General features: G+C 36.6%; 1 protein-coding gene across 2 annotated transcripts in view; it reads right to left on the minus strand.

The window, feature by feature from the left end:
* SEPSECS (Sep (O-phosphoserine) tRNA:Sec (selenocysteine) tRNA synthase) overlaps window positions 1–14,401 on the minus strand; it is a 34,435-nt gene extending 20,034 nt beyond the window's left edge. Inside the window, exons 1-6 of one of the 2 annotated variants that reach the window (XM_080796635.1) lie at window positions 14,149–14,401; window positions 13,185–13,339; window positions 10,957–11,075; window positions 10,467–10,625; window positions 7,267–7,420; window positions 4,260–4,362 (exon numbers count right to left, since the gene is read on the minus strand). In XM_080796635.1, the coding sequence (XP_080652761.1) occupies window positions 4,260–4,362; window positions 7,267–7,420; window positions 10,467–10,625; window positions 10,957–11,075; window positions 13,185–13,339; window positions 14,149–14,262 (804 nt within the window). In that variant the 5' untranslated portion in view covers window positions 14,263–14,401. Of the gene's footprint in view, window positions 1–4,259; window positions 4,363–7,266; window positions 7,421–10,466; window positions 10,626–10,956; window positions 11,076–13,184; window positions 13,340–14,148 lie in introns of those variants that run through there. The other variant, XM_080796636.1, reaches the window with a different exon arrangement.
* Between the last annotated feature and the right edge of the window lie 300 nt (window positions 14,402–14,701).

Genomic DNA, 14,701 nt, shown 5'->3' on the forward strand with positions numbered 1-14,701 from the left:
TCGCCCTGGTCTAGCCATATTGGCCTCCTTGCTCTTCCTCACATCCTCCGAGCACACCCCTGCCTCAGAGTCTTGGCACTTACTTGCTGCTGTTACCTTCTGTCTGGACTCTAGAGAGCTGCAGGGCTCACCCCTTCCTATTACTCAGGGCTCTGCTCAAATGTTACTTCCTGGAGAGGACTTCCCGGATCACTCCATTTACTCTGACACCCCCTCCCCAATCCAGAGCATTTATCAAGACCTGTCATACTTATTGTTTACTGTCTCCTTCTGCTCCAGGAATATAAGGACACTGTGGTATTTACTACTGTATCCCCAGTGCCTAACCTGATGCCTGGCACATCAGGGGGAACCCTGTATCTGTGGAATGACCTGACAAGTAGGTCTGTGAATAAGCAGTATAACACCTACTTTTTGCAAATTCTTAGTAAGCAAAGCTGCTGCTTCCCACACTTTGGGAGCTTTATAATCCATTCCAAATCTAAAATAATCAATCTTATGTATTTCTGTGACTCTACGACAACCCTCTCCATTAATCTGTCCTACCATCCATATTCCATCAGTCTCCTAAATTAGTCAGTTTACTATATAAACAGAAGTACTGGTTCCTCAAAGCCACCTTCCTGGGGATGACACGTGCATACCAAAATATTTTATATGCTCTTCATTAAACCATTCTGGAGCATCATCTTTAAAAACAAAAAAAAGAAAAAACTGGGGTGCCTGGGTGGCTCAGTCAGTTAAGCATCTCCCTTTGGCTCAGGTCATGGTCTCAGAGTACTGGGACAGAGCAGAGCATCACGCTCCTTGCTCAGTGGGGAGACTGTTTCTCCCTCTGCCCCTCACCCTGCTCTCATGCTCCCTCTCTAATAAATAAAATCTTTCAAAAATAAAAATAAAATAAAATGAATAAAGCTGAAACATTTTAGTTATAGCTCTTTCTCCACTGACTGATTACTACAATACTATCTTCTCAAGAATGTATTTGCAATTTCAGCACTCTGTTTTTTAAGAGAAAATATGAGGCTCTGAAGTCACACTGAACTAAATGGGCCATTTTGTAGCTACGGGATCTAGGGCCAGTCACTTAATCCTTCAGAGTTTGTTTCTTCATTTGCAGAAAGGAAATAAATAATAAGTACACCTTAAATTGTTAGGATTAAGCTAATAAACTTTAAAAGTCTAGCAGAATGCCTGACAAATGGTGGGTACTCAATAAATGGCATTTCTAATGGCATATTACTAAGAAGAACTATGGAGATGAATTAGAGCTAACTATAATTTTTTTTAGAATGTCATCAACAGCAACTCTCACTCAGTAAGACCCAAGTATTTCCTTGGCTTAAAGCAACAGTGCCAACACCTCATTTTGTGAGGGCCAATTTGGGAACATTAAAACATTTAAGCACAGTTTTTTTCCTTTTAAGAAATGCTAATTTTAGAAGTTAATATAGTATCTGCAACAATACAGTAACTATTTAAATATCACTCACCCATCTTAAAGTGTTATTTTCTGATTAAAGTTTCAGTAAAATCACCTCACAAATTAGAAGTGATGACAAAGTAGAGCATGCTTTCAAAAGAATTGAGGCTGCTAAAAATTAAAGAGGAAAGGGGAAAAGGGAAATAAAAACAAATCACTGAAATAAAATGTTTTCAAGAATTCCAGTATAGAGGGTGCCTGGGTGGCTCAGTTGGTTAGGTGTCTGCCTTCCGTTCAGGTCATGATCCCAGAGTCCTGGGATCAAGCCCTGCATCGGGCTCCCTGCTCAGCCAGGAGTCTGCCTCTCCCTCTGACCCTCACCCTTCTCGTGCTCTCTCTCTCTCTCAAATAAATAAATAAAATCTTTTAAAAAAAAGATTTCCAGTGTAGAAAATTATACAACCCTTCTTGGCTACCACTCACATTGGAAATAATCTAGTCTAGAATTATGTTGGAGGGGTGCCTGGGTGGCTCAGTGGGTTAATAAGCCTCTGCCTTCAGCTCAGGTCATGATCTCAGGGTCCTGGGATCGAGCCCTGCATCGGGCTCTCTGCTCAGCGGGGAGCCTGCTTCCCCCCCCCCCCCGCCTGCCTGTCTGCCTACTTGTGATCTCTGTCAAATAAATAAAAATCTTTAAAAAAACTGAATTGTGGTGGAAAAGTTCCTTAAAAAGTTAAGGAATAATGGAAAAGGATATGAAAGTAATGATAAATAGTCTTCCTCTGGCATAACATGCCTACCAGCCACTCCACCTGGGGACTTATGTTATATAAACTAATCATTTCCTCATTGGTTAGCTGAATTTGAGTTGGACTTCTATTACCTGCAGCCAGTTGTGCCCTGATACAACCTTTCAGTAAAGAAGTTAAGCAAATCAGCTAATACTATCATATAAACTATATTTATATGAGAAATGATACTAGTATACTCCAAAAATTATTATTATTTTTTTTTTACCAGCTAGGACCTACTGAGGAGCATTCACCACTGCACTGGAGAAGCCCACAGATAATCTGTGAATAAGTCTTCCCCAGGTAACACAAACCACATGTGTGTCAAAACTGAGTATGTGATTAACACCATTATGCACATAGATTATATAACTCATACCATACATGGATAATAGCTATCCACATCTTAATACAAGTAATTAACCACTCTAAGTAAATATAATATTTTATTTATTCATCCAATTTTTCCAGGAACCAGTCACTGAATATCAATTATGTACCAGATTCTGTCTTAAGTATTGAAGACATAACAGTGAACAAAACAAAGTCCTTTCTCTAACAGAATCTTAATTCTAGTTATTACCAATAACTAAACAATAAAAAAAATAAATATCATATCAAATGGTGATACGTGCTATGGAGAAAAAGAACAAGAGGCCATCAATTTTAAGAAGCACCCAGATTTTCCATACTACTAGGTAAGAAAAAACATTGTCAATAAACACTTTAAGACACCACTGATTCTAAGACACCCCAATTTTAGAGACGTTATAATGTAGAAAAATGTGTACTTTAGAATAAATGAGTATGATATAAAATAGGAAAAGGGAGTCAGAAAATGCAGGCAAAAAAAAGGAACCTGAAATTTTAGACAGGGTGAAAGGTAAAAAGCCATGCAGCTCTTTGGAAGAGGAACCCAGTGAGAGGAAGGAACAAGAGCAAAAGCAGGGCAGTGCGCACACACATGGCACAATGAACAGAAAAAATGTGCCCGGAGGCAGCGGGTCAGAGAGAGGGGGCAGAGGCCTGAATACACAAAGCCTTGCAAGCCATGGCTATGCCTCTAATTCTGAGTAGGACGGGATGCCCAGGAGTATTTTCAAAATAAGAATCTACAACAGGGGTGCCGGGGTGGTGAAGTCAGTTAAGTATCTGACTCTAGGTTTTGGCTCAGAGCGTGATCTCAGCATTGTGGGATGGAGCCCTGTGTCGGAGGAACCTGCTAGAGATTCTCTCTCCCTCTCGCTCTGCTCCTATCCCCCACATGCACTCTCTCTCTCTCTCTCTCTCTCACTAAAATAAATAAATAAATCTTTAAAAAAAAAAAAAAAAAGACTTTATGGGGCGCCTGGGTGGCTTAGTCTGTCAAGCGTCTGGTTCGGCTCAGGTCATGATCCCAGGGTCCAGGGTGGGAGGGCTGAGTTGGGCTCCCTGCTCAATGGGGAGTCTGCTTCTCCCTCTCTCTCTGTCCTCCCCCAGCTTGTGTTCTTTCTCTCTCTCTTTCCCTCAAAATAAATAAATAAATAAATAAAATTTTTTAAAAAGAATCTAAAACAGATGACTAGGATCTGGTTGATGCTTAAAATAACAAAATCATAACTTTTTTTTTAAACCTGCCAACTTCATAGTTATACACTCAAATGTTTACAAATGAAGCCATTTCCACCTTAGGATAATAAGGTATAGTGATTCCTTAAATACGGAATAAATCATCAGTATAGTTTTAAAAATACAATAACCCAGTATATTAGAAAAGCAACAATATGGTAATGAAACAATCTCAGAAATTTAAAAAAATAAGCTACTAAATATTTCTATGTTGGTCCTGACCAAAGCTGGTCAATTGGACCAAAGCTTGGTCCAATTTACCAGCAAAGAAGAGTCACTTTTATCATATGGATATTAGATGCCAATTTCTAATGCCCCATGAAGGTGAAGATGCCACAGTCGATTTTACTATATTAAGTAGTAAGAAAAACAAAGGAATAATCTTGTAATATATTAAAAGCATTTTTTCCTGACGTTATCTTTTTAAACTCTCTTACCTGCTGGATGAGGTGCATACACTTTGAAGACTGCACTCCGTATGCATTGTTGACTATATGTGGGATGCCATAATTAGCACAGATCACAGCCAGTTCTTCTACTCTACAAACATAAATATTCAACAGAAAGACATATTCCTACTATGCTTTTATAAATTACAGTGTGAAAACTTCTTTAATTCAATAGTTATTCTTAATGTACACCAGAAAAAAAATGGGAAAACTGAAATTTCTACAGTGGTATTTTAGCATTTTCAGCAGCAGGCACTTTAGGATAAACCTAAAAAAGCTTTTAAATTAATATTACCAATAAATGAGAAAATGGGTATTTATAAAAATCTGTATGGATGGTAGCTTTTAAATCACTTTAAGATTTCCCATATAAAAAACAAGAAGCAGATTATAATGACCCCTTCACAAGGTGGTATGTTCATTTTTAAATGCTTTTGGTTGCTTATCATACTAAAGCTAATAGCTGCAAAATAATTAGCATGTCTTGAAATCTTAAGAAATCTTACATTTAACATCTCGTAAAGTAAAAAATACATTTTCAAGTAGACTTTAATGTATTAAAAAATACAGAACATTAAATGTTTCAGTACCAAAATAACATTTTCCAACAACTTGCAAACTAAAGGATCTTTTAAATAGCTGCTGGTTTTAAATTCACTCTTAGTTTTTCATTTGACGCTCCTTATATTAAAACAATTTGAGAGTCTAACTCTATGCAAAGTAAGGTAATAAATTTCAATTAGAGTGTAATAAATGATGTTCCCTTGCAAAACCAAATACTACTTATGACCGAGGCCATTTCTAATAGAAATGTCTTCACATGCTATGAAGCTAAAACTAAATCCTATGATTTAATAAAGTTAAATTTTTTTAAAAAATGTTCTTTCTACAATACGAAGAATTTGGAAGCAAAGCATTTTTACTCAATAAAAGTTCTTTCCCATAAGGATGTATTTCAAATATATATTATATGGTTTTATTATTTATTTTTGCAAAATACATTTTCTTTTTTAGATGTTTATTAATATGTTCTTAAAGTACAGATAGGAATGACATTATTCTGTTCTTCTGTCACAGGTTTTCAGTTTACTATTTCCTTAAGATATTATGAATTAAAAAGTCATTTTATCATTCGTTTTCATAAACCTCACAAACTGACAGAGGAACCTTTCTATTACTCAAATTAATCAAATGTTCTTTTTAAAAAACAGAACTTTTCTGGGTACAAACAAGTATTTTCTTCATAAAAGTCACTTTTGTATGTTTGTGTTCTAATAAAAGCATTCCTTAATAATAAAGCTCCTTGAAAGTATGATACTATAATAACATAAAGTACTATTTTAAGAAGGGAAAAAAAAATCACTTGTGAATTATTTTAAATATTCAGAATTGATTAAATCTGCTAGTATTTAGGGGGTGCATAAAGGTATTTAATGAAAGGCAAGGAGACAAAAAATATTCTCCATATGGATCAAACTGTATAGTAACTTAGTGGCCAATTTAAGATGTCTGTCAGAGAGAAGAAACGATATGCCTTTTTTTTACATTTCCTTTCACTGATCTGGTCCCACAATATTCTGTCCAATTAACTGATAAAGACAATATATATATATATATATACCTGTTCAAATTAAGACTATAAAGGAATAAGCTTAATGTAAAGAAATCAAAATATATTTTAAACTTAATAAAATCAGAAATTCAAACATATTAATAACTGTGCATCATTATTTTCCTAAAGTTTACTCTTGTCAGAAACATTCATTAGATAACAGAACTAAAAAGTGGCATTTAAGAATTTGCTGATAAAAAACTTTTGTGATTTATTTCCAAAGGAGAGAACAATGTAAAATACTTAACTCTACACCAAGTATACTGTAAACATCTAAAAAAAATCAAAATGAAACAAAACTAACCTCAAGCATAAATAATCTAACACAAATACCCATGTGCTATTTTTAGAAATGTGACTTATTTCTATCACATGAAAATTTTTCTAGATAGGAAAATCATCAATGAAGAATGAATAGAGATGTTTATTTAATATTTCAATGCAAATTTAAAAACTGATTGATAAGTAATGCATAAACAAGTAAAGCATATGCAATATAATCTTAAAATAGAATTCAGAGTCACAAATGAAACAAGGTAAATTTTCAAGAGCATGGTCTTAACATGTCTCTTAAAACATGCCTATAAAATAATAAACAGTAACATACATTCATTAATGCCAAATTGTGTGATTCCATGAATTAAATAAAACTAGAGTATAACTTGATCTTAAAAAATAGCCCAAAGTCAATATAGTTTTTAAAATTACTAGCACTTCTGTTCAAAATGTTAAAATGAAACAAAGAGTTGCTGTCAAAACTAGAAATCTGTATTACTATACCCAAGCCTATTACATTTTCAGAATTAAATTTGTGGACATCCTTTAGAAAAGTATGCTTTTATTTTCTTAAATATATGCATTCTTCTCAAAATGCAGAGACATCCACTGTGTATACTTAAGTGTACATGTGAGTTAATCTTGTAATTAAAAAATTCAAAAGGCAATAAATAATCCTAAAATTTCCTATTCAAAAAATCTGTTAATACTAATAGTTCTTATAGAGGAAAACTAACTGTAAGATCAAAGAGATAGAGATAGCAATGAAAACAAGTAAATCCAACATTATGCTTAAAAGCTTCTTCTAAATAACGAGGAAAAGATGCAAAGAGATCAGAAACAGAAAAAAGCAAGAACACAGAGATGTTCTGTGTCTACACAGGTGATAAAGAGATCTCCACTTGGGATTAGTTGTTTTTCCTTCTTCTATATCAAATTTTTATTTTCCCAAACCACCAAGCTTTTTCTCCGCTAGTCCATTTACCTATTTACCTATTTACCTATTTTTGCCCAATGTTACTTAAGCATCTTTGAGAATCAGCATATCTGCATTTTGTTTAAAAGACCAAATGAAAACCTAAAGGACAATATTTGCAAATGATTTACCTATCAGGCACCCTTGGAGCAAAACAGGATGTAGTGGAATGAACACACAGAATGGAATCAGGCCCAAGTTCCTGGACTTTAGACTCCACTGCTTTCAGGTCTGTGCGCAGCTCGTCACCTTCTAAAACATTCTCTATCACCACAGGCTCAAAACCTAACCAAGCCAATCAGAAATCAAAATGTTAGATAAACTAAAATAAGGGAAGATCCTGGAACTCTAGGAAGCAGTGCTATTCCACACAAGAACTCTAAATCTGGTCAGTGAACCCTCCCCGAGTAATAGAGACATGGCTTGATATTGGTAGGACTCAAAAGCAGGCCAAAATAATGTGAAGGACTAGTAGACCACAAATAAGACCACAAATTTACTTAACATTTAGATAGGGCTACAAAGACTAATTCTGGGAAGGAAAACAAATGTCAAATAAATACCTATAAAAGTAATAACACAGTCACTGATGACAAAAAGGATCATTTGGCACAATTCAACTTCAGACCCCAGAAAAATAAATCTACTCATTCTCTGGCAACATTTCACTTTTTTTTTTTTTTAAGATTTTTATTTATTTATTTAATTGACAGAGAGAGAGAAAGACAGCAAGAGAGAGGGAACAAAGCAGGGGGAGTGGGAGAGGGAGAAGCAGGCTTCCCGCAGAGCAGGGAGCCCAATGTGGGGCTCAATCCCAGGACCCTGGCACCATGACCTGAGCGGAAGGCAGACACCTAACTGATTGAGCCACCCAGGCACCCCTGGCAACATTTCATTTTTAAGTTCACTTTATTTCAGAGATGGACAAAAATAACAATATAATTCAAGTACTAAAACAAATCACGATCACCAACTTAATATTTTACTCCTAAAGAAAAAGTAATGAACTTTAGTAGCTTACCGACCACTGACCCATCCCACAGTTTCACAAGGGCCTTCTACAATTTAAATATAAAAACTATTTCTCAATTTTCAATTGAATTAGTACACTTAACTAGCATATGATCTCAAAGGTCGCCCCAAATAATAACTGTGTAATCTTGTATGGTGAACATTTAGGTATTCATAAACTTCAAGAGTTGTATGTGCAATATATACACCAAACACTGCACAGAGCACTTAGATAACCAAATATTTTGTAATGCTACTAAGTACTTAGGGTATAAGTAAAATCTAAGTGGTCAGAGTCTTACAAACTGGATAGAAAATAAACTTGGGAGATTTTACACATCAAGTTATTATGTAGTCACATCTTCAGTATTCCTAAATAACAAATCTACAGCAGGCTGGACTTATGCATTTAGGGGCTCTAAGAGACTTAGAAATTATTTACCTCAACTCACTCGTTTCAAAGATAAGGGAGCCAAAGTTCAGGAAAATTTAGTGGCTTCCCCAAGGTCACACAGCAAATTGAAGCACAGTTATAAGCAAGTAGTATTCTTCTGTGCTTAATAATCCATATCAAGTTGTCTGCATTCTATCTATAGAAATATAAAAACCTGGCCACTCTAAAACCATCAATTCAATTATAGTGGCTCAGCGATGTCCAGGTTTTATATCTATACCTTCATAGCTTTCAAAACAAACAAAACTTAAATAAGTAGTCTTCCTAATGACAGCTTATTTTCTATCATTTTTCAAATTCTCTCGACCCAATCCTATTTTTGCCTTCAAACATTTAAAACGCAAGTTTTTTTTGGAGGATACAACTATCTGGTTTCCTAAGAATATAGGCTATCCTAAGAAAGGATAAACTGTACATTGTAGTACAAATCCTAATATCTTTTGGAAAAGTTTCCCATTTTTCAATATGGCAACCTTTCCCATAAGTTTGGTAATTAGTTCTTTGGTTAACAGGATGTAAGTAAACAGACTTGACAACTTTATACTACTTAACATAAATCAGTGTATCTTTTTCTCAATTTCTGCTATATGTCCCTGTTATGTATCCCTTTAAATAGATTTCTTTAGGATTATTTATGCAGTTTAATTACGGACCAATATAGTTTACTTCCTACAACAGACTAAGGCTATTCAAAATTAACCTTAAGTTCCCAAATTCACCTTGATTTAAGCAAGCTAAATACTAAAATACCAATGTAAAGTTTTTGCCTCACCTATATGTAATGATGCCTGGATCCTTACACTTGGGTTTATGGTAATAATTTATATGTATCCCATTTATGTATCTACAACCACCATTCCTGAAGCCCCTTAGCACCCTTTATGCTCCAGGGATTACTGCTGGGTATTTCATATGTCATCCTGCTCAATGCTCAAAACAATGTTGTGAGACAGATAATCATATTCCCATTTCAAAGAATAGGGATGTATGATACAGCCATTCCACTTTGGAGTACAGACCCTAAAGAATTCAAAGCAGGGACTCAAACAGGTATTCTTGCACCCATGTTTACTCAGCATTATTCACAAGAGCCAAAAGGTGAAAGCAATCCAGGTATTAATCAACGAATGAATGAATGAACAAAATGTAAGATATAAATATATACAGTGGAGTATTACTCTTAGAAAAGGAAAGAAATTCTGATACATGCTACAACATGGATGAACTTTAAAGATATTGTGCTATATGAAATAAGCCCAGTCTCAAAAGGACAAATACACTATATTCCACTTATATGAAGGACCCAGAGTAGTCAAATTCATGGAAAGAGAAAGTAGAACGGTGATTTCTAGGAACTGGGGGTAGCAGGGAAGGAGGAGTTATTGTTTAATGGGTAGAGATCCAATTTAAGAGGATGGAAAAGTTCTGGAGATGGTGTTACGTAATGACTGCACAACCCTGTGAATGTATTTAATGTCATAGAATCATACCCTTAAAAATGATTAAAATTGGGGCACCTGGGTGGCTCAGTTGATTAAGCATCTGCCTTAGGTTCAGGTCATGATCTCAAGGTCCTGGGATGGAGATGGCATTGGGCTCCCTGGTAAGCAGGGAATCTGCTTCTCCCTCTCCCTCTGCCTCTCCCCGCCCCTCCTCGTGCTTGCACTCACACTCTCTCTCTCTCAAATGAATGAAATATTTTTAAAAATAAATAATCAAATTAAAATGATTAAACCAGTAAATCTTATTATGTATATTTTATTACAATAAAAAGGAGGAATAAGAACACAATAAGTTTCTTTTTCATTCATCCACCTCTAAAAGGGTGAATTTTCTACATTATATATGTCACTTTTCTTCTTTTACCTGCAGTGATCATGGATTTAAAGCAGGACTTCTGGTCTATTCTCGGCCATATAATATACTTTGCCTTTGGTCTTTTATGTCGTAATGTTAAGAAACACAAGGTTAGACTCATCCCAGTTGCCATGGGAACTACAAAGCAGCTGGTCACTGTAGGGACACCTACAAATAAGAAGTAAAGGAGAAATCAGTTATTTCACTAAAAAACCAGCATCCTTCTTGAAGAAATGATATAATTCTTCAATCAAATAGTAAGAGTTATAGACAGTGCTTCCTCTGTACTTGACTTCAGGAAGCTCACTGTCAAATTCATCCTCCAGGCTTATGGCTCTGATTTTCTATTTTTTCCTAAAGGATTTTTAAAAATATGTATGTCTTTATGTCTTTTCAAGAGCCCTTCAGGACCTGTTTGGAAAGAGGCATTAACAAAAGATATTAAGCAAAGGTGGGTGTTGCTGGTCAGCCAAAATATGATGATTAATATAGTACATACCAGCCAACTTTAAGATGTCCAGGACCAAAGAATTGGTAATTTTGTTCAAAAGGCTAGAACCTGCGGCTTTTGGTTGCACAGCAGAAATATCACCCGATCGTCCAATTCCATGAATGAACCTAAGCAAAAAATGGGCCAACAACTGGACAAAAATATTCAGAGTTCTAAGTAATTCACTGTATAAGTATACAGATACAATAATAAAAAAAAAACACTAGAGGCAACACTTGACTATTGCAGATATATTTCATAAACTATTAAAAATGTGAAAATATCCTAGTTAAACTGAAATCAATTATACTGCAGTAGCTAGTCTCCAAAGATGGCCACCATCAATTCCTTTTCTCCCTATGCACACACACTATTGTCAACACCAAGAGATGGAATCAAATTCCTCTCCACTTGAATCTGAATTGGCCTTAATGACTTGGTTGGCCAGGAAGAATCAAGCGGAAGTGATGCTCTGGAATTTCTGACCTAGGTCAAAGAAGACTTAAAGCTTCACCTGGCCTCTAGAAGGGCCTGCTCTTGTGGGAGCTCCCTCCTATAACCCAGATGCCATGCTGGAAGAGGCCCATGCCAGGTGCGAAGGCCATCTGAGCTCCCAGCCTTCTAAGTCAGTCAACCTGGATAAACTGCCCCAGTTGACCTAATAACTAAACTCTCAGCCAACTTCTGACTACAACTGCATGAGAGACTGGAAGCAATAATCATACTACTGAGCCCAGTTAACTTACCACAGAACTGTGAAAGACAATAATAAATTACTGTTTTAAGCTACTAAGTTTTCAGGTGGTTTGTTAGCAGCAATAGAGAACCAGAATATATGCAACATTAGATTCTCTTCTTTCTTTCATCTCCTTAACCAGAGCAGTGGACTAAGTTCCAATGGGGATGAGCTGCTATTTCAAATATAGCCTTAATTTAAAAAATACTACAGGTGACCCTTGGGAGGGGGGGTTAAGGGTACCTGCACAGTCAAAAATCTATGTAAAACTTTGATTCCCCCAAAACTTAACTACTAATAGCCTACTACTGACTGGAAGCCTTACCAGTAACATAAACAGTCAATTAGCACATATTTCATATGTTATATGTATTGTATAGTGTTTTCTTACAATAAAACAAGTTAAAGAAAATGTTATTAAGAAGATCATAAGGAAGAGCAAATACATTTACAATACTGTCCTGCGTTCATTGAAAAAAATCCACATGAACTGCACAGTTCAAACCCATATTATTCAAGGGTCAACTGTATACACTCCTTGAAAAATCAGTGTGCAAATCCACTCATTTTAAATAAGATGAAATTATACACATGAAAGATACATCTGAGTATTTTTCAAAATCAAAAATCTGTTTGTACTACTTATAGTAATATCAGAAATCCATCACACTGGGGTTATCACAGAACACTGGTGTCATACTTCATCACTACTGAAACCTAACGTACAAAGCATTTTTTAACAAATATTATAAATCATGTTATCAGCACATTTTAACCACGAATTATTCAGCCAAGTTACGATCATTATCATTAGTTCTGACTGCAATGGTTTTGATTGAAATAAAATTCTACTATGCTCAGAAAAATTTCATCACTGAAAATTTCAAGACAGGAGTTTTTAAAAGTTTACCTATATTTCACAGAAAAGTGGAAGAACAGAGAAATGATCATATTTGAAAACACTACCAATTAAATGGTTAGCAGAATTGATGAAAAGCTTTCTAAAATATCGCAAAAGAAAACTGACTTAATAATCTAAAGTTTAGCATACCATTCCTACATCTACCGCAACAAAGCAAGTTATTTATAAAATAGGATTCGGTTTTGATACTGACAAACATTGTAAAGTTCTACCTACGTAACATTCTCTAAAGAAACGTGCAATACCAGAAAAGAAATATGGCAAACTATCAACAACCTTACCATAGTTTAAACTCTCACAACCAAACAGATTTATTATGTTAAATGCATAGGCGGTATTCTTAAACACCCAGAACGAAACAGGATAACTAGAACCTTCTCCCAACTGTCTTGAAAAGCAACTACTCACACAAACTGTTTCCATCTCCCTGTTGCAACTGGTTTATATGCCCATTTGAATAGGGAAGAAGTAGGTCACCAACAGATGTTTTATAATTTAACATTAGTATTAACACCATTGTTTTTAACCAAAAAAAAGAAAGAAAGAAAGAAAGAAAGGTTTTCTACTTTAAAAATATACCTGTAATGACGGCGAGCAACTAAGGCAGATGCCACTCTCCCTTCCCTTTCTCCCACACCACAATTGCCCAGGAAATTGTTGCTATCCATGACTGCAAGTTCATGTAAAAAAAGTTCAAGTGTACTTTCATCCCAACCATCCTCTGGACACTTGCCCTAGGGGGAAAAAAAAAAAAGCTTATATTTCAGAAAATCATCCCCTAGAACTGTACTTCAATGAATTTTTTTAAACTTTGCAATGTGTATTTTGCCATGCTTCTTGCTTTCTAATCTTCAGACACAAATTCAGCACAAAGAAGAAACCTCGAAGACGCAAAACATTTGTTACACTGCATTACAATTATCTACAGATTCCCAGAAGGGATAATAAATGAATACGATGACATTTACTCGGGTTTAAAGTTACAGTAAGTTAAGGTAACTGAAAACCAATAAACTGTATCTTCAATGAGTTTTCTTCAAACCAGACTGCTAAGACTAGGTCTTGTCAAACTTGAGTGAAGTTAAAATTCGGGTTACTGGCAGGAACGAGACCTATGAGGTTCTGCGGCAGTTCTCGGTTTGAGTTACTGTGTCCTGGTTTTCAAACACAAAGCACTCCCCGAGTCCTTGGGATAGTGAAAGAGAGAAGGTGCAAACTTTGCCCTCTTCGCAAACAAAACAGTAAAGCAACTGGGACTTCCCCTCACTTCATGTCCCCAAGTTAGGGGAAAAAAGGACTCAAAACCCGGACTCCCACAAGCTCCCTTAACCACACGCTCTGGGTTTTGCTGGTTTATGGTGAGGCTGAGAATTTGCTGAGAGCAGCAAGTCAGCACAGCGCAGCAACCTGCGAGACACTCAAGGCACAGGTCTCAACCAACAAACAACCGCGGGTGGGCAGTGCGCGGGACTAAAGGGGCGCTGGGCGGAGCCAGAGGCTCTGGGGGGCGCGGCAGCTGGGGAGGGACCCGACAGCTCGGTACCTTCTCCAGAAGCAGCCTTATGAGGTGCTCATGTGAGCGGCGGGCCTCACAGCCCTGCCGCACATAAGCCGGCGACACCAGCCGCTCACCCGCCGCAAAGCTCTCGCGGTTCATTTTGTTGGTGGCAACACTGATCAGCAAACACTCGACACACGCCGTACACACTAACTGAACCAGGATGCAACTCGCCGCCCGGACGGTACGGCAAGGCCTTGGGTCAAAAATCTTGTCTCGTTTACGCACATGCGCAAATTGTCCTAGTTTGTGCACCAGAAACCGTGCATTTGAGCATGCGCAGGGCTGTCCGTGCGTAAAGCGGGTTTCGGAGAGTATCCCTGAGACCGACTTGGAGGAAGACTTCTGCCCTTGTGCAGAGAGGCTGAGGAGAGCAAGGGGGAATGGAACTGTCTGGGCTTCTCTGGAGAAAAGCTTCCGTAGCTTGCTCTGTGTTCCAACCCTGTTGAAGGGTGAGATTTGTGCAGTCTGTGCTTGTCTGTCTTACACCGTGTTTCTCATATTCCAGAACCTTTCCTCCTTACTTTCGTAGGTCTCC

The sequence above is a fragment of the Martes martes genome (genome assembly GCF_963455335.1).
Source record: "Martes martes genome assembly, chromosome: 2".
Classification (NCBI taxonomy): domain Eukaryota; kingdom Metazoa; phylum Chordata; class Mammalia; order Carnivora; family Mustelidae; genus Martes; species Martes martes.